General features: G+C 53.4%; 1 protein-coding gene across 1 annotated transcript in view; it reads right to left on the bottom strand.

The window, feature by feature from the left end:
• Positions 1–307: 307 nt before the first annotated feature.
• The window catches only part of STX8 (syntaxin 8), an 84,588-nt gene continuing 63,324 nt past the window's right edge, over positions 308–21,571 (bottom strand). The window contains exon 8 of the mRNA XM_066200457.1: positions 308–2,850. Within this exon, the coding sequence (XP_066056554.1) occupies positions 2,783–2,850 (68 nt within the window). The 3' untranslated portion in view covers positions 308–2,782. The remainder of the gene's footprint in view (positions 2,851–21,571) is intronic.

Here is a 21,571-nt window from a genome sequence, read left to right as displayed (position 1 = left end):
AAAATGGATTTGTGTCAGTCAGGAGGGGACAGAGCACCAGGACAGCCTGGATCCCACGCCCAGAGCAGAGCTGGGTGTGCGGTGTGGGCAGAGGGAAATGAGTGCCAGAGCCTGAGAAGAGGCACCACCAGGGCAGGTGAGGGCCAGCCCTTGCACATCTCACAGATCTGTCACATCACACACAAAGTCTGACAGAAATTGCTCATTTCCTCCTCCAGACCAGCTCTTAGGACGTGGCAGCGCTGGATAAATCCTTCACAGACAGCACAAGACAGTAGGAGACAATAAAAACCCCAGGCAGAGAAACTGTATATAAATGGATCAGCTTTAATCAGTATTTATTGCTTGCTCTGTTAATCCTGAAATCAAACTGGCATGTGTAACAAAATAATTATTCTTCTTGGCCAGAAGCAAACATTTAATACTTTTTGCATTAGTTTTGAGATAGGCAATCCTTCCTCTCAGCTGCAGAAGTGTGTGAGGAGCTGTCAAAGGAAGGGCCAGAGCTCAGGGAGGAGGTGAATTCTGCTGCATCCCCCGAGGCCAGGCTGGCAGAGCCCCCGGGGGCAAAGCTCTCCACTCCCACAGGCTGGGCTGAGTCCTGCTGCTGTTTAACTCCCACCCCTGCAGATCAGGAACTCACCAATAACTCCATCCCTGCAGATCAACCACCCACCAATAACCCTGCAGATCAATCCCCACCAATAACCCTGCAGATCAATCCCGCACCAATAACCCTGCAGATCAACCACCCACCAATAACCCTGCAGATCAATCCCGCACCAATAACCCTGCAGATCAATCCCGCACTAATAACCCTGCAGATCAACCACCCACCAATAACCCTGCAGATCAACCACCCACCAATAACCCTGCAGATCAATCCCCCACCAATAACCCTGCAGATCAATCCCCCACCAATAACCCTGCAGATCAATCCCCCACCAATAACCCTGCAGATCAATCCCGCACTAATAACCCTGCAGATCAATCCCGCACCAATAACCCTGCAGATCAACCACCCACCAATAACCCTGCAGATCAATCACCCACTAATAACCCTGCAGATCAATCCCCCACCAATAACCCTGCAGATCAATCCCGCACTAATAACCCTGCAGATCAATCCCCCACCAATAACCCTGCAGATCAATCCCCCACCAATAACCCTGCAGATCAATCCCGCACCAATAACCCTGCAGATCAACCACCCACCAATAACCCTGCAGATCAATCCCCACCAATAACCCTGCAGATCAACCACCCACCAATAACCCTGCAGATCAATCCCGCACCAATAACCCTGCAGATCAATCCCGCACTAATAACCCTGCAGATCAACCACCCACCAATAACCCTGCAGATCAACCACCCACCAATAACCCTGCAGATCAATCCCCACCAATAAACCTGCAGATCAATCCCCCACCAATAACCCTGCAGATCAATCCCCCACCAATAACCCTGCAGATCAATCCCCCACCAATAACCCTGCAGATCAATCCCGCACCAATAACCCTGCAGATCAATCCCCCACCAATAACCCTGCAGATCAATCCCGCACCAATAACCCTGCAGATCAATCCCCCACCAATAAACCTGCAGATCAATCCCCCACCAATAACCCTGCAGATCAACCACCCACCAATAACCCTGCAGATCAATCCCCACCAATAACCCTGCAGATCAATCCCCCACCAATAACCCTGCAGATCAACCACCCACCAATAACCCTGCAGATCAACCACCCACCAATAACCCTGCAGATCAATCCCCCACCAATAACCCTGCAGATCAACCACCCACCAATAACCCTGCAGATCAATCCCCCACCAATAACCCTGCAGATCAACCACCCACCAATAACCCTGCAGATCAATCCCCCACCAATAACCCTGCAGATCAATCCCCCACCAATAACCCTGCAGATCAATCCCCCACCAATAACCCTGCAGATCAATCCCCACCAATAACCCTGCAGATCAATCCCCCACCAATAACCCTGCAGATCAATCCCGCACCAATAACCCTGCAGATCAATCCCGCACTAATAACCCTGCAGATCAACCACCCACCAATAACCCTGCAGATCAATCCCCACCAATAACCCTGCAGATCAATCCCCACCAATAACCCTGCAGATCAACCACCCACCAATAACCCTGCAGATCAACCACCCACCAATAACCCTGCAGATCAACCACCCACCAATAACCCTGCAGATCAATCACCCACCAACGTCTCCCCCCAAGGACCAGTCACCAGCCCACGGGGTCCTGCAGGGCTGTCGCTTCCCATCCTGTGAGAATCCAGCTGCAGTCACTCCCCAAGATTACTCCCTGGAAACCAGGGAGCCTTTTCTCTCTGCAGGAGGGATCCCAAAGCGGGGGAATTGCTGCTCTCCAAAAACCACTCCTGGGTTCCGCTGTTCGAAGCCTCTGGGATGTCTGAGCTCAGGGAGGTGGGCAGGGCGGCAGCACCAGCGTGTCCCCGGAGGCAGATGCAGGAGAGGTGGGTCCATCCCACAGCTGCCTGAGAGCCAGAGGAAGGCGGGAGGGGTGGGATGCAATCCTCTTCTCCCACTGAAACCCTCCAGATCCCGCCGAGCCCCTCAGCGCTCCCCAAGGAGAGCGGATGTCCGGCGGACGCTGTTTGGCTGCTGTGGGGTTTATTCCCAGCTGTGGAGTGTGTTCCCAAGGATGGAGTTCCTTCCCTGCACTCAGCAGGGCCCTCCCCGGAGCCCTGGAGCTCCCCTGGAGCAGCTGCCCCGGCGGGGTCGGCGTTACCCCGTGGGCCAGAGCGCGACCACGGCGATGGCGACGAGCAGCAGCACGATCACCACCAGCATCCCTGCAGGAGACACAACCAGGGTTAGCCGCCGCCCTCAGCGCTTCTCTGGGATTAAATCCCTGCAGCATCCCTGCAGGAGACACAGCCAGGGTTAGCCGCCGCCCTCAGCGATTCTCTGGGATTAAACCCCTGCAGCATCCCTGCAGGAGACACAACCAGGGTTAGCCGCTGCCCTCAGCGCTTCTCTGGGATTAAATCCCTGCAGCATCCCTGCAGGAGACACAACCAGGGTTAGCCGCCGCCCTCAGCGCTTCTCTGGGATTAAACCCCTGCAGCATCCCTGCAGGAGACACAACCAGGGTTAGCCGCCGCCCTCAGCGCTTCTCTGGGATTAAACCCCTGCAGCATCCCTGCAGGAGACACAACCAGGGTTAGCCGCCGCCCTCAGCGCTTCTCTGGGATTAAATCCCTCCTCCTCCCAGCTGGGAAGGATTCCCCCTGCTCACCCCAGCCCCTCGTGACCTGAGCAGAGACCCGGAGCCAAAGCCCACGGTGGCAGAGCTGCTCCTTCTCTTCCTGACCCTTCAAATCAAGATTTTCCACCTGAACATCTGCCATGGAAACATCAAGGGATGCGTTCAACCCCCAGCCAGGCCAGCCGAGCTCTGCTGGAATCCCTCTGGGGCAGAGGATTATTCAGGAGGAAATCCAGACTGCGCCAGGGAATTGTTTCCAACACGAAGCCCTCCTGCTTTCAGGCAGACCTCCGTGCAGGGCCGGGCTGCCAGGCCTGTACCTGACCTGGGGAAACAGGGATCATCCAGCTCCGGAGGGAATCCCACAGTGCTCTGCCCCTCCTCTGCCCGTGGCCCCATCCTGCCCCCAACCCACGGGATCCCTGCAGAAGTTAATGGCAAACGAGACCTCACAAAATGAGCTCCCCTCCCTTCTCCTTCACTCCCCGTTCCTCGGGGGAACCCTCCCCTTTCTCTGCCTTTTTCAGAGGAAAGGAAGAAATGGGACCCACCTCCCAAAGCAGCGCCAATAAACAAACTCCTCACCCAGCTGGGTCACTGTGCAGGGCACTGCCATCACACCCCTGGGCATCCCCTGGCCTTAAATCATCTTTTAATTGAGAGGCTTTTATCTGTGCTCGGTATCTGCTCCGTGCTGCCTCCCTGCCCGAGCTGAGGGAACACAGAGGGCTCCAAGAGTGGAAAACCTGTCCCTTCCTCCGCTCTGCTCACTCAGGACCATTACTCAATCACTTACAGTATTTACAAGTCCAGCTCATGGCAATTAAAGGAGGATGTATTGAAATAAACTCCTCTTTCCAAGCCGGAAAAGGATATTAGACACTGCTTTTTGTAAATAGTGTCATGTTTTCTGCGCAGAAACTGTTCCTCTGCCAGGGGACCAGGATTTTTTTTTTTTCCAGGGAAATAAGAGTTGCCACCAACAGTATTTTTCTTTCTCTTGTGCTCAGCTGAAACCATTTGTGATCCCATCCATCCCTGCCCTGTGGCACTGGGAGCCATTCCCCGTGTCCTGTCCCTCCATCCCTTGTCCCCAGGCCCTCTCCAGCTCTCCTGGAGCCCCTTTAGGATCTGGAAGGGGCTCTGAGCTCTCCCTGGAGCTTCTCCTCTCCAGACTCAACAGCCACGACTTTCTCACCCTTTCAGTCTCCTATTTTTTTTACCCCTTGGTGCACATTTTGGGTTTTTCAGCAGAGCCAGAAGCAAATAATCTGCCTAACGAGGGAAGCAGTAAGATCTGACAAAGCAGCCACATTCGCGCTCTCTGTTGTGTTTTGCACTGGAGGGAGAAGTTTTAGGGGGTGCAAATCCTTCTCACAGTTTCAGCCTAACAGAGTTTATGGACTCCAGCAATTAAGGCACAACCGAGATCGGCTGCTCGGAAAATACTCCATAGGTGTGAATTCGTAATGATAGAGAGGGGAGTTAATGGGGTGCAATTGTTCTTTGACGAGTCCCGAGGAAAACCGCCCTTAAAGCCCGAATTGTTCCCCAGCAGGAGGAGGGGAAGGTGAGGGGCCAGTACAGGATTGCTAACGGGCAGTGCCGGGTGAGGGAACTGCAGGGCACGGCCAGGGCACTCAGAGAGGGGACAGCAGAGTGGAATAACCCTCCTCTCACTCCTGCAAAGGGACTGGCATTAAAGACCCGCAGCCGAAAGAGTCAGGTGCTGTCCCGGTCCAGCCGAGGTGCTGAGCCCAGGGAGGCCAGAGCAGGAGCGACCATCTCAAAGCACCTCTGGCGCACAGATGTCACACACATCTCGCCCCCTGCCCCACAGAGCAGCAGATTAGAAGGACCGGAGGGTTTCAAACCCGGGTGTTTCCCGTGCTCTGCCCACAAAAGCCGTGGGTAGGATCTGACAGGAGTTCTGCATTCTGAGTTCCCTGTCTGCTTTGCCTTTTATTTTATTTATTTTTTTTCTTTTTGCTCAAATGCTGTGAAATATAAATATTCCCCCTCCACAAGCAGGGCTCAAAGAGGAGTTCAGAAATCAAAGCCATTCTTAAAGTCAACAGGAGTCGGGAGAGAACAAAGAAAAGACTCTCGTGCGAAGGGAAAACAGTGCCAGGAATACAAATCCGGACTGCATCTCCCAGGGAAAGGTGGGGAGCAGAAATCTCCGTGCAGCCACAGAGCAAATAATGCAGGCAGGCAGGCAGGCAGGGGTAAATGCCATGCTCCTGGAGCCGCCTCTGCTAAAGGCTGCTGATCCAGCTGCTGATCCAGCTGCTGGCCCCGGGCAGGAATGCAGGCAGCACATTCCCGGCCTGCAGAGAGTTCCAGGGCATGTTCCGTGGCAGGATGGGCATCCCCCAGCATCCCGGCAACGCCGGCACTCACAGGGCGTCACTGCTGAGCTCAGCCGCTCCTCGGCTCATGCCCCGGTCCCTGCCTCAGGGGGGCCCAGTGCTCGCCAAACCTTTTTCCAAATCAAGATCCCACGGTCGGGTACCAAAGAAAAGGTTAAATGACATGCAGTTGGGGTTAACGCTGCTCTGGGGTCTGTCAGCTGCTCTGTCCAGCCCTGAGGGCAGAGCACCGGGGGCAGCCCGAGCCCCCAGGCCATTCCCCCTCCCCGGGATCTGTCAGCTCCGGGGTTTGGGGTTCCTCATGGACACCCCTCCCCGGGATCTGTCAGCTCCGGGGTTTGGGGTTCCTCATGGACACCCCTCCCCGGGATCTGTCAGCTCTGGGGTTTGGGGTTCCTCATGGACACCCCTCCCCAGGATCTGTCAGCTCCGGGGTTTGGGGTTCCTCATGGACACCCCTCCCCGGGATCTGTCAGCTCTGGGGTTTGGGGTTCCTCACGGACACCCCTCCCCGGGATCTGTCAGCCCCGGGGTTTGGGGTTCCTCACGGACACCCCTCCCCGGGATCTGTCAGCTCCGGGGTTTGGGGTTCCTCATGGACACCCCTCCCCGGGATCTGTCAGCTCTGGGGTTTGGGGTTCCTCATGGACACCCCTCCCCGGGATCTGTCAGCTCCGGGGTTTGGGGTTCCTCATGGACACCCCTCCCCGGGATCTGTCAGCTCTGGGGTTTGGGGTTCCTCATGGACACCCCTCCCACGGATTTACTCCCCAACCACCAACCTGCCAGCTTGTGCTCACACAGGAAAGCAAAACCTCGAGGTCCAAACCCACCCGGAGGGCACCCAGGAGAGGACTGTCCACCCCAGCTGGCTCCTCGGTGACCAGGGCAGATGGTGATGTCCTCTCCCCTCAGGGAGCAGCTCTCTTCTGGACAGGTCTGACCAATGTGATCCCACCCATCATCCCCAAAATCTGGCTCAGCTGGAGCCCTGGGGAGTGGCTGTGGTGAGCTGGGTGCTCCTGAGGGCCCAGCACTGGGGACGCCCAGAGAGCAAACACAGCCACGTGCTGGGTGGCTCCTGGGGACTGAAGCAAAGTCTGATTTCAGTCCATTAAAAAAAAAAAAATAAATTCTACGGAATGTGCATGTGTGTGTGGCCAAGTCCTCTGCCCTGGCTTCAGAAGCTGCAAGGTTGCATCCAAGTCCGTTTCAACCGCGTCCAACTGGCATCTGGCAAATCCCACCCCAAAGATGAGATGTGCCCCTGGCAGTGCCCTGGCTCTGCGCCTGCAGAGGAGGCAGCCCTGAGCATCCCCCTGCACCCTGTCAGCGAATATTTCTGGGAACAGCAGCTGCCCCTGGGGTTTTCCCTGTCTTTCCTGCTGATTTCAGTGGAGTGCCATTCCCAGGTTCAACACCGGTGTCTTTTATAGATGATAAAACAACAATAAACAGCATGCTCGGGCTTTAAAGAGCCTGTAGAGCATCACATTATCTGGAAAAAAGCAGCTTGGTTTAGGCCAAGGAAGTTTTATTCCCACAGAACTGTCTATCCAGAAGTTTATGAATAAGTCTTCTTTTATAAGGGCCACGGAGCAGTAACTTATAAACACATAATGGTTGTTTTATAGGGCAGCAGAGAGGCAGGGCAGGGATGGGAGCTGCAGCAAGGGGCTGGCCGCTTTCCTCCACGGCTTCTATTTAATATCACAGTTTTAAAGCACCCAAATTTGATCTGCTGTTTCAGTAAGGTAATTTTCAGCCCGTGTTGCCAGATATATGGCAGAAACCCTGCCCGAATCCCCTTCCAAGCGCTGCTTTTGGAGGCAGCAGAGAACCAGCTCGGGGGCTGGCTCTGAACCCTCCGCACTGCTCTCACATGGCGAGCACCCCAAGAAATCCATCTTGCTGTCCTTTACGTCCCCTAAAAAAGAGCCAAAACACTTTCTCCCCCAAAAGCCATTAAAAAAAACCCCCAAACCCTTTCCCTGTAACATTTTCCCCGGGCCGGGTATTCAATTTGTGTTGCATTAAGAAGCACTTGGAGCTGAAATCCCAGGCTATTAAGCCGGCCTGTGTGTAAATACAGCCCCGAATCCTCCACCTGCAGCACTGAGCCCACCTCTCTGGAGGTTTCCCTTTATTAGTTTTGTGACAGCCAAACGTTTTCTTGGGCGAGAGGGGCCGGGGAAAAAGCGCTCCTTCCCCGCCCGGAGGAACCCGGCCCTTATTGCTTTTGACCTTCCTTTTCAACTGCTCTGCCTGGAGGAATTTAACACCACAATTGTTACCTCTCAGCCCTGACATCAAAATCACTGGCAGGGTCTCAGAGAAATCAAGACCAGGCTCGGTTATTAAAGGCTCCAAGTGTCCATGTGTTTCACTGGGTCTAGAGGAGGGGGAGAAAAAAAAAAAAAAACAACAAAAAGACACTCCTGGAAAAAGCTGAGCTCTTGTTGGAAACAACAACTGTCGCATTATTAATTCCTTATTTGGAAGAAAGAAAAGCCCAGGTCGCTCCTATGCAAGATGAAAAAAACCTCTTGGTCTGTGAGTTATTGCACACTTGGAGCTGCTCGTGCGATGCCAGATCAACCTGAAGAAACCATTTAACTGAGGGGAAGGTGCAGGCTTTTCGTTTATGCACGTTAACTCCTCACTCGACGTTATTTCACCCGCTGGAAATCGCATTTTTGGGGGGTTTGGTCACCTCAGGCTGGAGATGGGATTCCCTCTGGGGAGCACAGAGGAGTTGGGTGCTGGCACAGGCTTTGATCAGGGCGTGGGGACACCTCAGGTCACTGACAGCAGGGCTGTGGGCAAAAACTGTGTGGCTAAAGCCCAGCAGGATGAGAACCACAAACAAAAGTCAGATTAGCCCCAAAAGCAGCGTGGAGTGAGTTTATACCCAAACCTTTAGGGCTTCAGCAACCGAATAATCCCAAACCTGGGGTCCCCAACCCCACGTGCAGCCTGGCTGAGGGAAGGGAAGTGAGATAAGTGCTTCTCTTAATCCAGTATTGTTATCCTTCAATTTGCTTCTTTTTTAACCTCTTTTCCGAATTCCAGCCGCGTGCCAGGTAATGCCCTGAACCGCTTCCAAGTACAACTGCACCCAAACCCCAAATTCCTTCAAGGAGTGGCACAAACCCAACCTCACCAACAGCTCTGGGGCTTTGCTCACAGCTGCTGCTCACGTTTCTGCAGCTCCAATGGCTTGAGGTGCCACATTCGACTGTGTTTCCATCCAACAATTCCTGAGCCTCCTGCACTGCCCTGAGAACCACAAGCCAGGAAGGGCAGCTCAAAGGCAGGAAAGCTTCCCATGGAAATGAGGAAATTTAAATTATTTTAGCTCCTGAGCCACCCAGGAGTGAGGCTGCTCAGAGGCAGGCAAGACTTTTGTTTGGAGCTGAAGACAAGGCAAGAGCACAGCAAGAACTGAACTGTCACCGGTTCTGACTTTCAGGGGAGTCTGTGGGAAAGGGAACGCTCTGAGCTAAATCTGTGTCTCCCCTAAACAGCAGCAGGTAGCTGGGAGAGGACAGTGGTGGGGAAGTGGTTCATGCACCTCTGAGACACAGTGACTGAACCCGAGAGCTTTAAAGCCATCCACACCTGAACACCTTCTGCTAAGGTAATAAAATCATTTCCTGCACTCACCGTCGCATGGAGAGCAGGTGTGAGAGGCAACAGGTGACTCCTCACCCCCAAACCCCAAATCAACCCCAAACCCACCCCAAACTGCCAGCCTCAGCCCCTCTCTGCCTGTCCTGAGGGCTGGGCTGGGGCAGAGCTGTGCACACTACCCAACAAAGCCCAGACTGGAAATATCCTCATGGTTTTTCCTTTTGTTCTTCTGGAGTGACTTCACAGACTTTCCCCGCTTGGCCCCACACCGTCACCAGACTCTTTCCAGCCCCAAAGGTCATCAGCAGATGTGCTCACTGGATTTCTTCGCACGTGATTTGTTTTTCTGCTTTTTTTTTTTTAATTAAACAAGCACACACACATACACACAGAGTTTCCAACTGTCCCTCCTCCGAACTCTGGGGCATCCTTTCCCTTACATCAGGGACACCAAGGAGCAGTTGAGGAAGACTCAGCATTTCTGAGCAACAGAGCCCCAGCCTGGAATGGGGCCTGAGAAAGTTCCACAGACCTCAGCGTGCACTGAAGGTTCCCCAGGAGAAAGGAAACAAAACAGCTCAAACAAAGGTTCTAAGAATCCCTTATTTCACGTGAGGGTCACTCTGTTCACTCCCGTGAGCCCAACCAAGCCAAAGGTGCCCCCTGAACCCTTTTGCTCTGGAAAAACCAGCAGGGAGGGTGAGAAAGCACAGGTTTAACTGGGATCTCCCCACCAGAAGACATCCCCCCATGCCACGAGCAGTGAGGAGCAGAAGGGTTTGCCATGAACCTTCAGCTGTGCTGGGGAGAGCAGCTGGGACAGGGTGTGCAGCACAGCCAGGGAGAGCTCTCCCAGCAAGAACAAAACACCTCAGAAAATCCAAGGAAAATCCGGCCAGGTGGGACCTTCTGCAGCACCAGGCACAGACCACTGAAGAGCTTTCTCACTGCACTCCAGACGTGGGGGATTCGCCAGCCGGAGCCCGGTGAAATGCCAGAGATGGCGCAGTGTCCTGAGGGCTCCTCCCAAACCTGTGTCTCCATGGACCTTCTCCAGCCCAGCTCCCCTGCCCAGCCCGGCTCCAGCAGGGGATGCAGAGCCCAGCCCAGCTGGCACAGCTCCAAAGGGTTTTGCTGAAAGGAAGGGTCACAGCCCAGCTCTGCTACCTGCAGCAGGCTGGGGACGGGCAGAAGCTGTGACAGATGATCTCAGCAGGGAACTGGTGTCCCTGCACCACTCTCTCCGGTAAGAACAAATGGGCGAAGGAAAACAATCGAGGGGAAGGCCGGCTCTGCGGGCCTGGCACAGAAGGGACATCTGCCCACGTCCATCTGCCAGCAGCCCCACGCCCTGGCTTTGTGTCTGCTGGGGTCACCCCTCGGCCATTGTAGCTGCCTGAACTGCCTCACCAGGACACCAGGGCCAGCCAGGGAACAAGGTGGGAACGTGGTGAGAAGGAGCACGCAACCACCAGCTCTGCTTACTTGCAGCACTAAATTGTCCCATCAGGCTCGTAAATCGCTTGGGGAAGGATTATCTTTTGCCTCTGCCTTTGTTTTTCGCTCTGGCAAGTGCTGGGATTGCTCCCTCCCTACTTCCATGGATGTATTACGGCACCAAAATGCCTCCAAGATGCTTCGAGCATCACATGAAAAAAAGCAAAACAAAAAAACAAGAAATAAAAATAATCCCAGCTCAGTCAAACGAGCGGAACAACAACAGCAACAACCTCCCAGTGTTGCTGATCCATCTGAACCTGCAAGGACAACTTCCCCAGCCAGGCACTGACCAAGCAGAGCCTACAGCACACACACACAAAAAGATCACATTGTGTTCACATCAGTCATTTAAGGTCAGATTAAGTGCTCCTGAAGGCTGGTCCATGTGTCTCCCATTTTCCAAAGTGCCCTGCTCGCCCAGGAGTTGTAGGAACTGTTGGAAATGGGCTGCTGGCTCCCCAGTGCCCGGGATGAGTGGTCAGGAGGGCTGAGATTTCCATACAAATTGCAAAGCTCCTAAATGGCTTCCTCAGCGCAGGGCCGGGGGTGGAAACGGGAGAATATTGAATGATTAGTTCCTTATGGCTCCCACATTCCTGAAGCATATTTCTCGCAGTCCCTGGAACGCTCCTGCATTCTTGATTGCAAAATGGCAATAAGTGATTTCCTTTAAAAGCCTGGTCTTTTATTGGAATACTAAAAATACCCCACCAGCCCCAGTGCACTGCACTCTCTCTCTTTCCTGGACAGGCCCCATCAACCCTGATGTATTCTGTTTTGAAGACAGCAATAAACATTTCAGCATGGGCCGCTCAATCCACTTCATAATAGATCTTGCATTTCCAGTGGAGCCCTTCTAGCACCATAAATCATCTTTACACAGACTTAAGTATGAGAAACTCCAGCTCAAAACCAACACGGACTTTTTTTTTTTTTTTTCAGAAATTAGGAATGGGCACAAAACAGTCAAGAATGAAATGTGTGACAAGTTTAAACGTGAAACCACTGGGCTGACCCTGCAAAGCAGGGCTGCTGCAATGCCACACCGTGCAGTGCTGCTGCAGCCAATCCACTTGACACAAACCTACCTTGGAGGGGTGAAGTTCAGGAAAGATTCCCCGCACATCCACTCCATCCGAACAAACCCGGCTTTCAGATCTGCGAGCCTCTGGCTGCTGCTGATTTTAGAAAGCCACAGATGAAGATTAATGACGCTGCACGCCTGAACTGCTTCCACACACCCAAAACTCCTTTTGTTTTCCCAGTCCATCCGGCCTGGAAGCCCAGACTGTTCTCCCCTCTGCTCGTGGTGTCTCTCTCCATCTGCTAGAGGCCTCGGAGAAGAGCTCAGAGCCGGTTCCAGGTACACAGCCAGGAGGCTCCTGCCTGAGGCAGGATTGATGTCCTGGCTGAGCCGAGCAGCTTCTCCAGGAACAGCAGCTGAGCAGCCAGCCCTGCTCCCTCGGAGCCTCTGCGCCTGCAGGAGGCAGCAGGGATGGAGCCGTGAGCCCCAGCAGGGCAGGGTGCCCAGCCCAGCAGGGCAGGGTCCCCAGGAAGGGCAGGTTTGGCCGGACGAGGTGCCCGAGGCAGCCCCGAGCCGTCCCCCACCGCGGTCACTCCCGCTGGGACCCTGACCTCAAACCTGCTGCTCACACCTCCCCTCTGCTCCAGCAATTCCCCCCCAGTCCCTCAGCCACAGGGCGATTTGACGTTTGTTTGTGGGTTTTTTCTCTCACGGAACAACTGAAGGCAGTGGGGTTGGCCCCCATTTCTTGCCACATCTGAACAGTTAGCTGTATTTAGCTGTTGCTGCAGCTGACCAAGTTCCACGCTCAGTAGCGCTCGTCTCTGTTTCTCTTGATGACAGGAAGCTTTAGACACCCCAGCTGCGAGGCAAGGACTGTGAACTCCCTTGGTGGTGCCAGGGGAGGTGGGAGCACATCAGGCCTGGGGAGCTGACGTGTGACCTGGGCTGACTCTGCCCTCCCGGCACAGCCCGTCCCCTCCGCCGATGCCCCGCGGATGGAACACAAGCTGCAGCCTCCCCCCGAGCCCACCCAGCACAGGTGGGACGTGGGCACTCCTCCACGGCCCCAGAGGAAGGCGACCCTGACTCTGCTGCTGTGGCTGGACAATCCCACGGTTCTGCCCCACGGGCGGACACCCCCTGTTCCATCCAGCCTGCAACAGGCTTTGCTGGGACTCAGCTTCCCTTTCTTGGGTGAACCTCACCGCACTGAGCCCGTCCCCACCTGCAGCCAGGCTCAAACAGCCTGTAGGGTCTACAAAATAACGGGGTCTACAAAAGAAATCTCTGCAGCTGTCAGGGATTCTCCAGGCAGGCCGAACAGACCTCTGCAGAAACTGGGCTGAAACCATTTGTCCAAAGTGGTATTAAAAACCATTAAGTTTCACCCAAATGTTTAAAGAGCCACATGAGAAGATGTCAAGGTCGTTTTTTGGTTTTTTTTTTTTTTTTTTTTTTTTTTTTTTTTTTTTTTGTTCCAAGCACTTATTTTTCAGTTGACTCATTCCATGAATTTCATCTGGGTGAGTCTCCTGCAACAGCAGGATCTGGTGACCACAGCAAGGACATGCTCTGGAGAAAAAGGCACCTGGAGTCATCGCTCATAGAAACATCAGGAGGAAACGGATCACGGAAGGTTCTAGCACAGTTTCATGCCCCAAGCAGGGTCAGCTCAGGGAGCTGGGCTGTTTGATCCTTGTGGATCCCTTCCCACCTGAGATATTCCATGATTCCAAGGCCAGGCTCGGGTTGCTCAGGGCTTTGCCAGCCCCAGCCTTGGAAACCCTTCAGGACACGGAGCTGCTGAGGGATCCCACCCTCTGGATTCCCTGGATGACACCCAACCAAAGATGTGCCCACTGTCCCCACGGCCCTGCTGCTCCCAGGGGGGCACGTCCCGACCCACCAGAGCTGCTTTGGGAAGCCCAGCACAGCAGGGACAAAATGCTGGACTGGGAGAAGTGCTCCTCACCCCAAACACAGCCCTGAGGAAAGGGAAAGAACCTTGGTGTCTTCCTGGCTGGGTCTTTGAGCATCCAGGTGAAACTTCCTTGGTTTTGACATCAATACCACTCTGGACTAAGAGTGTTTCACCCCAGTTTCTGCAGGGGTGTAGCAGCCTGCCCGGAGAACTCCTGACACAGATACAGCTGTTATTTTGTTGAGAATTGTGTTTTCACAGCTCAAAGAACAATCCTGCTTTTAGTAACTTGCTCAACCTTTGGCAACGCAGCCTAATCAGCAGAGAAAACTGCAGAAACCAGCAACCAAATACCCCTGATTAATACCATTTACAGCTGCTAACAACTACAAGAACCTTCTCAAAATGCCAAGGGAAACAGGGTGGGTGAAACAATGCCTTGCGAACAGCTGAGCCAATGTACACAAGAGCTGTGATAAGAAATTAGGTTTGACTTGCACAATCACTTCGAAAGTTTTTGGAAAATGGAGCCTGAAGAGCAGGAGGCTGATAAAATAACAGAGTTCAGTAGCAATGTGAAAATGTCATGTCGGTGAAGTAGGGAATTCAATCCTCGCTGAATTCTTGACATCACTTAGATGTTAACAGAAGTTTCTTCTCCAAAAAAAGAAGGCAAGGCATCTCTGAAAGCCCACACACAGATCTTTGACTCCTAAATGCAGAGTACTACACAGAACTATTTTGGTTTTGGACGACTGCATTGTCTCATGTGTCAGGACGACTATTTGAGTTTCTTTTATTTTTTAATTTCAGCCTCGAGCAGAGCCAAACCTGTACAATTTATGCACGTGCAGTGCAAGAGGTCCCCTCTCATTTTGTGTCAAAAAAAGAAAAAAAAAAAAAGAGAAAGGAGGAGGGAAAAGCACAGTATCATTTCATCTCCGTACCTTCCTAAAACCTGAGAAGTTTATAAGCTCTTAACTCCAGTTCCCTGCTTTTGCCTCCCCACAGCAAAAGCAGCTGGAGCTGCCTGGAGCAGCCTGGGACAGTGGAAGGTGTCCCTGCCCAGCTCTAAGGTCCTTCCCAACCCAAACCACTCTGGGATTCTACATTTTGCATCACATTTTCTTTTTGGAGAACAGTTCCCCTTTTTCAGCTCCTTAAGGTTATTCCCAGATACGTGTGGGGGTTGACAGAGAAAAAGGATAAATATATTTAAGTTAAGGGGAAAAAAAAATCTGTGTCAGGATTGGAGCCTGTTATCAAACAAACAACCCGCATAAAAATACTTGGGAGCCATAAACTGCCTGATTTACTAATTTCTTTTTTTTGTGTTCTTTTCCTGGAGTCTAATCCCATGGTTAAATCTACAGAGCTTTCCCCCTCAGGCTTCCAGGGGGGAGAAGGAAATCTGTATCACATAAATCTCCCTGGATCGTTTGTCTGAATGCTGCTCCTGCCCAAACACGGGATGCTCCATATGCTTTTGCAATCGCTCCGCTTTGATAGAATTACCAGCACTGTCTCTTATTAATCATATTGCCACCACAAGTCCCTCGGGAGTGTTTGCTTATCCCAGGCTTTCCCAAACCCTTCCAGCTTCCTCTTCATCTATTAAAATGAAGAGGAAACTGGAAGAAGATGACCACAGTGAAAGCAAACCCCTGCTACTACAGAAAAGGGAAAATACGGGGGAGACGGAGGGAAAATCACCTTTAACCACGAACTTTTCCTCTATTCCCAGAAGATCCTCCCCCAAACACTGCTTTCAGTCCTTGCCTCCCTGATCGTGGAGCCCTGGCTATTTAGGGTAGCATTAAAATTCAAGGAACACTTTTCCTGGATGTCACCATTGGAGCCGGGATCATTGGAAGAAATTCGGTACTGGCTGGACCCTTGAGCGCCCCGCAATCAATGAGCTTGTTGCAGCCTGCGAAGCGTTCTCGGAGCCAGGCTGAAGTGCTCCGCTGGCTGGGGAACAAAGCCCCTGGCACCCCGCAGGACTGAACCCTGCTGAGGTGCAAGGCGTTTCCAAACGCTCCCAATTAACTAAAAAGAATCCACAATTAAGAAAGTCGCGAGTCCCCGGGCTGACGGAAGAAAGGGAATGTTCGGCGCAGCACGCAGCCCTCCGCAACCCCCGGCACGGGAACGGGGAGCGGGGCCAAGAGTAGGTGGGGGGTAAAGAGCAGGAGTGTTCCTTGGGGAATCCTGGGCTTCCCCAGCTCCCTGCTCCGGGGCTGGGAGCACCACGGGCATGGAACTGGCCTGAGCTGACCTCCAGCCCCTGCTAGTCCCCACTGCCAGTCCCCATTTTTAGCTCCCACTGCCAGTCCCTATTCCAGTCCCCACTGCCAGTTCCCATTTCCAGTCTCCACTGCCAGTCACCACTGCCAGTCCCCATTTCCTGTTCCCATTTTCAGTCCCCATTGCCAGTCCCTATTTCCCATTCCCATTTCCCATTCCCATCTCCCATTCCCATTTCCAGTCCCCATTTCCCATTCCCATTTCCCATTCCCATTTCCCATTCCCATTTTCCATTCCCATTTCCCATTCCCATTTCCCATTCCCATTTCCAGTCCCCATTTCCCATTCCCATTTCCCATTCCCATTTCCAGCCCCCATTTCCCATCCCACACCTGAGGACGGGCTCCAAAGGAAAGGGGGATCAGCAGTGCAGAGAAAACGCCGCCTTATGGAAGCTGCCCACGCACCCCCTGTGGGCTCTGGTGGGGAAGATCCCCGTTTTTCCCCCAGGTTTTACGTTGTTTTGAGGACTCTGCTGTCTGCAAAGCATTAACTCAAACCAAGTGATACAACTCCGCTAAAACTACACTCCCGAGCCAGCTACGTCCTTCTGAGTCACCAAACAAATATGCCTCTCCATGCACTTTTGGAATTGCAACACGGGTTTCATTCTGATTTTTCTCCCAGCTCATGGAAGAGTTTACACAAACGATTTCTCATGTTTATCTTTCCTCACAAAACCCCCAGGGATCACGCTGGTGCCGTGCTGACGAAAGCGGGGGGCAGCGGGGAGAGGCCCCGGGCTCTCTGCAGCAGGCAGGAGCCTGCAGCCCGGGCAGCCTCCAGCTGTGCTCAGGTGGACCCCACCTGGAGGCTGTGGCTCCCACTGGGAGCTGGAGGCAGAGCCCTGTGGGAGCTGTGCAGGGGACTGCAGAACTGCCCCCGATGGAGAACTCGGCGTGGGCTTTCCACCTCCGCCCCAAGGCCGGGAATGGGGCTGTTCCAGCAGGGCGCCGAGCTCACCTGGGGGCTGGGACCTGCCCAGCACAGGGGCAGCAGCAGCAGCCAGCCCTGGATCCATCCCTGCAGGTGTCCAAGGAGCACCCTGGGGTGGTGGAAGCTGTCCCTGCTCACGGCAGGGGTGGCACACGAGGATCCTCAAGGTTCCTTCCCACCCAGAGCAGCCTGAGGCTCCGTGATTTGTGAAATCCAAGACAGAACAATCAAACCAGCTCAGTTTTAAGAAGATGGAGCTGAACCCCAACATCTGCACCTGCCTCTGTGGCAGCTGGAGGCCAGAACAGGGGGACAGACAGACTCACAAGAGACTCTGAGCCACCGAGGGGAAAAGTGACACCACGACTCCAGCCTGGTGTCACCCTGCCAGGCCTGGGCGTGAGCGACTCTCCAGTCATGCTAAAAGAAATTATTTTTTTTTGTAAAAGGTTTCGTCAATTGCTGCCTCCATCACTTCAAAAGCACCACGCTGCACACGCAGCACTACAGCAGGAATAAAAGTCATCTGCAAATGGTTAATGAAATGCATATTAGGTGCAAACCACGGGGACTGCAGGGAGATGATGCCCGGCAGGGTTTGATTTCCAGCAAGCCACAGAACACGGCAGTAATTTAAATAAAACCTGTACAGTTGATCCAGTGCCTCAGCCTCTCTCTGTGCCTCTGCTCCCATCCAAGCCAGCACAGGCTGTCCACGTATCACAGAGCCCATCTCCAAGCAGGAATTTCACTCACAACGTTTGGCTTCGGCAGCAGGCAAATTAAAAACAGAGATGAAGGGATGCTTCTCCTTTTATGTTTAGCACAAATAAAGTTCGGTGGGAGGGAATCCTAATAAAATTTTAAAGGCGGCACTTCTAATGGAGTATCCTCATTTTTAAAATGAGGAGGTGGATGCAGCGATTAGTTTCTGCTTGCTAGCAGCTTTTTAATTATTTTTTTTTGTTATTTCGATATGGTTCATTGTGGTTTTCATGGCTTTGAGGGGAGGTTTTTAGCAGGACCAGCTGCCAAGAACATCTCCCAGTTAGCTGCTTTGGTCATCAGTCAGTAGCTGCCATTAACACAGCTTGGATCTGCAAATCCAATAATTCTAGAGCTACCAAACATCGTTTCCCCTCGAGATCAGTTTTTGGTGGAGAAAAACACCCTTTGGAAGGCAAACCTTTTTTTTATATATATATTTTTTTAGCTATCAAAACACATGGCGCAGCCTGGAACAGAGCTGCCCGTAAAACAGAGCTGGCTGCTCCTCAGCGAACATGGGAAACCACCAACTCCAGCTGCTCCAATTAACTGCCAGCATCTTCCTCGGAGCCCAGACAATCCCGGGCTACTTGTCATGCAAACAACCTGGGAGCTTCATTCTCCTGGCGAGGCGAGAGGAGGGCTAAATGACTGAGTTAAGTAGATTACTGGGGAAAGGAGTCACACTCGGCAGCTTTATGAGATGATTAGACCCTGGGAAATTCACACCCCAAATCCCCCCCGGCCCTGATGGGGCACACACGGCAATCAGGAACGCTCCCCGGCAGCATCAAATATTCGCTTCCCGCTGAACTTCCATCTAGCTGCTTCCCCCCTGCCCCGGCCAAAAAGGAAGATCACGTTAAAAATTTTAACAGGGGAAGAAGTTGCAGCAGCGTTTAGGAAGGCAGCGGGTCATGCTGAAACACCTTTTTTTTTTTTTTTCCTTCCAGAAAATCATCATTGTTTTTGGAGTGAGCCGCAGCAGCGGGGACGGGAGCCCTCGAGGGCACCTGGGACTGCTCAGGAGAGCAGCGGCTGTCTGCCCTGAACAGACCCAGCACGGCACAGCAGCCCCTGCCAGGCAAAAAGAGGAAAGCATCCCATTCGTGGCAGGAGGGCAGCGGCTGGGCTGTGCTCCTGCGGCTTTGAGAGCCCGGCCAGGGTGCGGGTGCCCCCGCGGGAGGCGGGTGATGCCCCTCTCTGCTCCTGAGAGCCCAGGGGGGCATTGACTACCTGGAACACCGGGAGCACTGGCAGCAATCCCGACTTTTCGCCAGCTCATGGCACCGTGAGGAGCGACAGGCTCTGGCAGAGGCTGTTCCACAGACAGGGCTTTGTTACCCTCGGTGGCACAAAAGACTCCCAAGTTTGACGGGAGTCTCTACAGCATTACTCAGCAGCCCTCCATTATCTAAAGAATCCCAAACCCCCCCGTTTTCTGGATCTATATAAAGCAAAGGGCGTGACCCCATCACGCTGGGGAAGGTGAGCGTGCCGAGAGCTCTCCCTCCCACCCGTGGTATTTTTATCAGAGATGTCTTTAAAAATACCTCTCAAAGAAAGTCTCTTATGCAAGAAGTTGAGACAGCTGAGGACTCCCTGAAGTGCGGTCTAGTTCCATCAAAAGACAACTCCACCACCAGGGATGGTTCCACCCCTGGTACCTAAAAGGATAAATTGCACAAACCCAGCGACCAGCCGGATGAGAGGGGCTCCTCTGCCCGGGAGCTGCATGGTGGGAGAGCTCTGGAGAGGAAAGTACAAGGCTCAGTTCTCCTGCCGGGAGAGCTGAGGTTATTCAGCCCGGAGAAGGCTCCAGGGAGACCTCAGAGCTCCTTCCAGGGCCTAAAGCGGCTCCATGAACAGCTGGAGAGGGATTTGAGACAAGGGATGGAGGGACAGGGTGGTGGAATGGCCTTAAAATGAAGGAGAATAGGGTTAGATGGGAAATTAGGAACAGATTGTTCCCTGGCAGGGCGGGCAGGCCCTGGCACAGGTGCCCAGAGCAGCTGTGGCTGCCCCTGGATCCCTGGCAGTGCCCAAGGCCAGGCTGGACACTGGGGCTGGGATCACCCTGGGACAGTGGGAGGGGTCCCTGCCATGGCAGGGGGGCACTGGGTGGGCTCTGAAGTCCCCTTTCCAATCCAAACCCTCCTGTGATTCTCCCAAGACCCAAGAGCAGAAATAACACATTTCCTGCCTCCCTGATCCCCAGGGAAGGCATGAGAAGGAGATGGGGTGCCCCCAAGCCTGGGGGTCTCAGGTGAGCAGCCCACAGGCACTGAGCAGAGCCCAGCCAAGCCCAGGCTCAGCCCAGGCCGGGCTCTGCGTGTCCTGTGCCAAGCCAAGCAGGAAGCAGACGACTGGAACTTGTCCGCTGTAAAACTCCTTCAGTCACATCCCATAAAAATACCTGAGTGCCCACCTACGGGCCCCATTCCCTTCTGGGAGCTGCCACCTCAACTTCCAGGCCATTCCACACCTAAACACTCCCCAATTCCGGGCCCTCTGATGACTTAACCGTGTCCTTGCTGCCAGAACTGGCAGGAGAAAAGATGGGCACCAAAAAGCCGCCAGCATCACCCCGATCTTCACTCACACGGCAGCAGAGGAGAATCGGCTCCGCTCCTCCTTCCTGGGAAGATGACCTGCAGTGCTCCTCTGGCAGCCAAAAGGCAGCACGGGTTTGGTAAGGGGAGCAAGCCTGGGCATCCTGGAGTCATGGAATCACAGAATGGTTTGGGGTGGAGGGGACCTTAGAGCTCGTTCCCAGCCCTGCCACGGGCGGGAACACCTTCCACCTTCCACACCAAGCCCTGTCCAGCCTGGCCTTGGACACCTCCAGGGATCCAGGGGAGCTCTGGGCTGGGCAAACCCAGTGGCAGAGAGGTCTCAGTGGAGCATCCCAGCACAGGAACAGCTTTTCATCACAAAAAAGAATAAATCATCATTCCATCAGGGGCAGGGCTGGCTGATCCCAGCTCGAGATATTCCTGACAATTCACACACAAATGTGCTTCGAATGCTCCTCAAAGCACACGGGAGCTCAGGGGAGGACTGAGCTCATCCCGCGTTCCTGGGCACAGCTGCATCCAGATCCAGAGCAAACAGCTTCTCCCAAATACCGAAGGTGAAGGCAAACAATTAAACCATTTCATGATGGAAGTGGCTCAGAGGGCACAAAAGCAACCTAGGAAATGTTAACGGCGCTGACATTTCCACAAAACCCAGCAAAGCAGAAGCAGAGACACCGGGAAAGGTGCAGAAATGAAGGAATTCTGATCCCAGTGAGAAGTCTGGAGAGCCTCTTCTCCCCCACGCCCAACAGCCAGGGCTGCAGCTCGAACAGGAACTGGGGACCGGCTTTAATTTAAACCTCCGCCCAACTCCCAAGGGATCCGAGCGCCCTGCCCAAACACAAGGAGACAAACGGAGTGTTCCTAGGTCTGGAAACACAGAGTGCACAATCCACAGGAAGAAATCCCATCACCTCACCTCAGGAAACTGGGACTGCTCCTGTTTATGGCACTGCCTTGCCCCATGCTGTAAAATACCCAGCATGAATCATTTGGCGCTGCTGCTGTTTTTCTACAAGGCCTAAACACGGGGCTTTTTCCCCTCACTTTTGAGCTTTTAATTCAGTATCAAGGTGGGAAATGAGTATTTTTGCATTTTACTTAAGTGCCAGAAAAACATTTGCTGCTTTTTCTAGCAGGAATGAGTCACTTTGGCTCCACTAAGGTGCTTTTCCAAAGCTTTTTTAGCAGCACTGTCACCTTGCTAAGGCTCTAGAGCTGAACACAAAACATTGTCTGCAGGGATCCCCCAGACTTTATAA

This window comes from Chamaea fasciata, unplaced genomic scaffold (assembly GCF_029207755.1).
Source record: "Chamaea fasciata isolate MVZ Bird 193981 ecotype frontalis unplaced genomic scaffold, bChaFas1.0.hap1 SCAF_19, whole genome shotgun sequence".
In the NCBI taxonomy this organism is placed as follows: domain Eukaryota; kingdom Metazoa; phylum Chordata; class Aves; order Passeriformes; family Sylviidae; genus Chamaea; species Chamaea fasciata.
The sequence above is the reverse complement of the archived record's forward strand: the minus strand, read 5'-3'. Positions and strand labels throughout refer to the sequence as shown.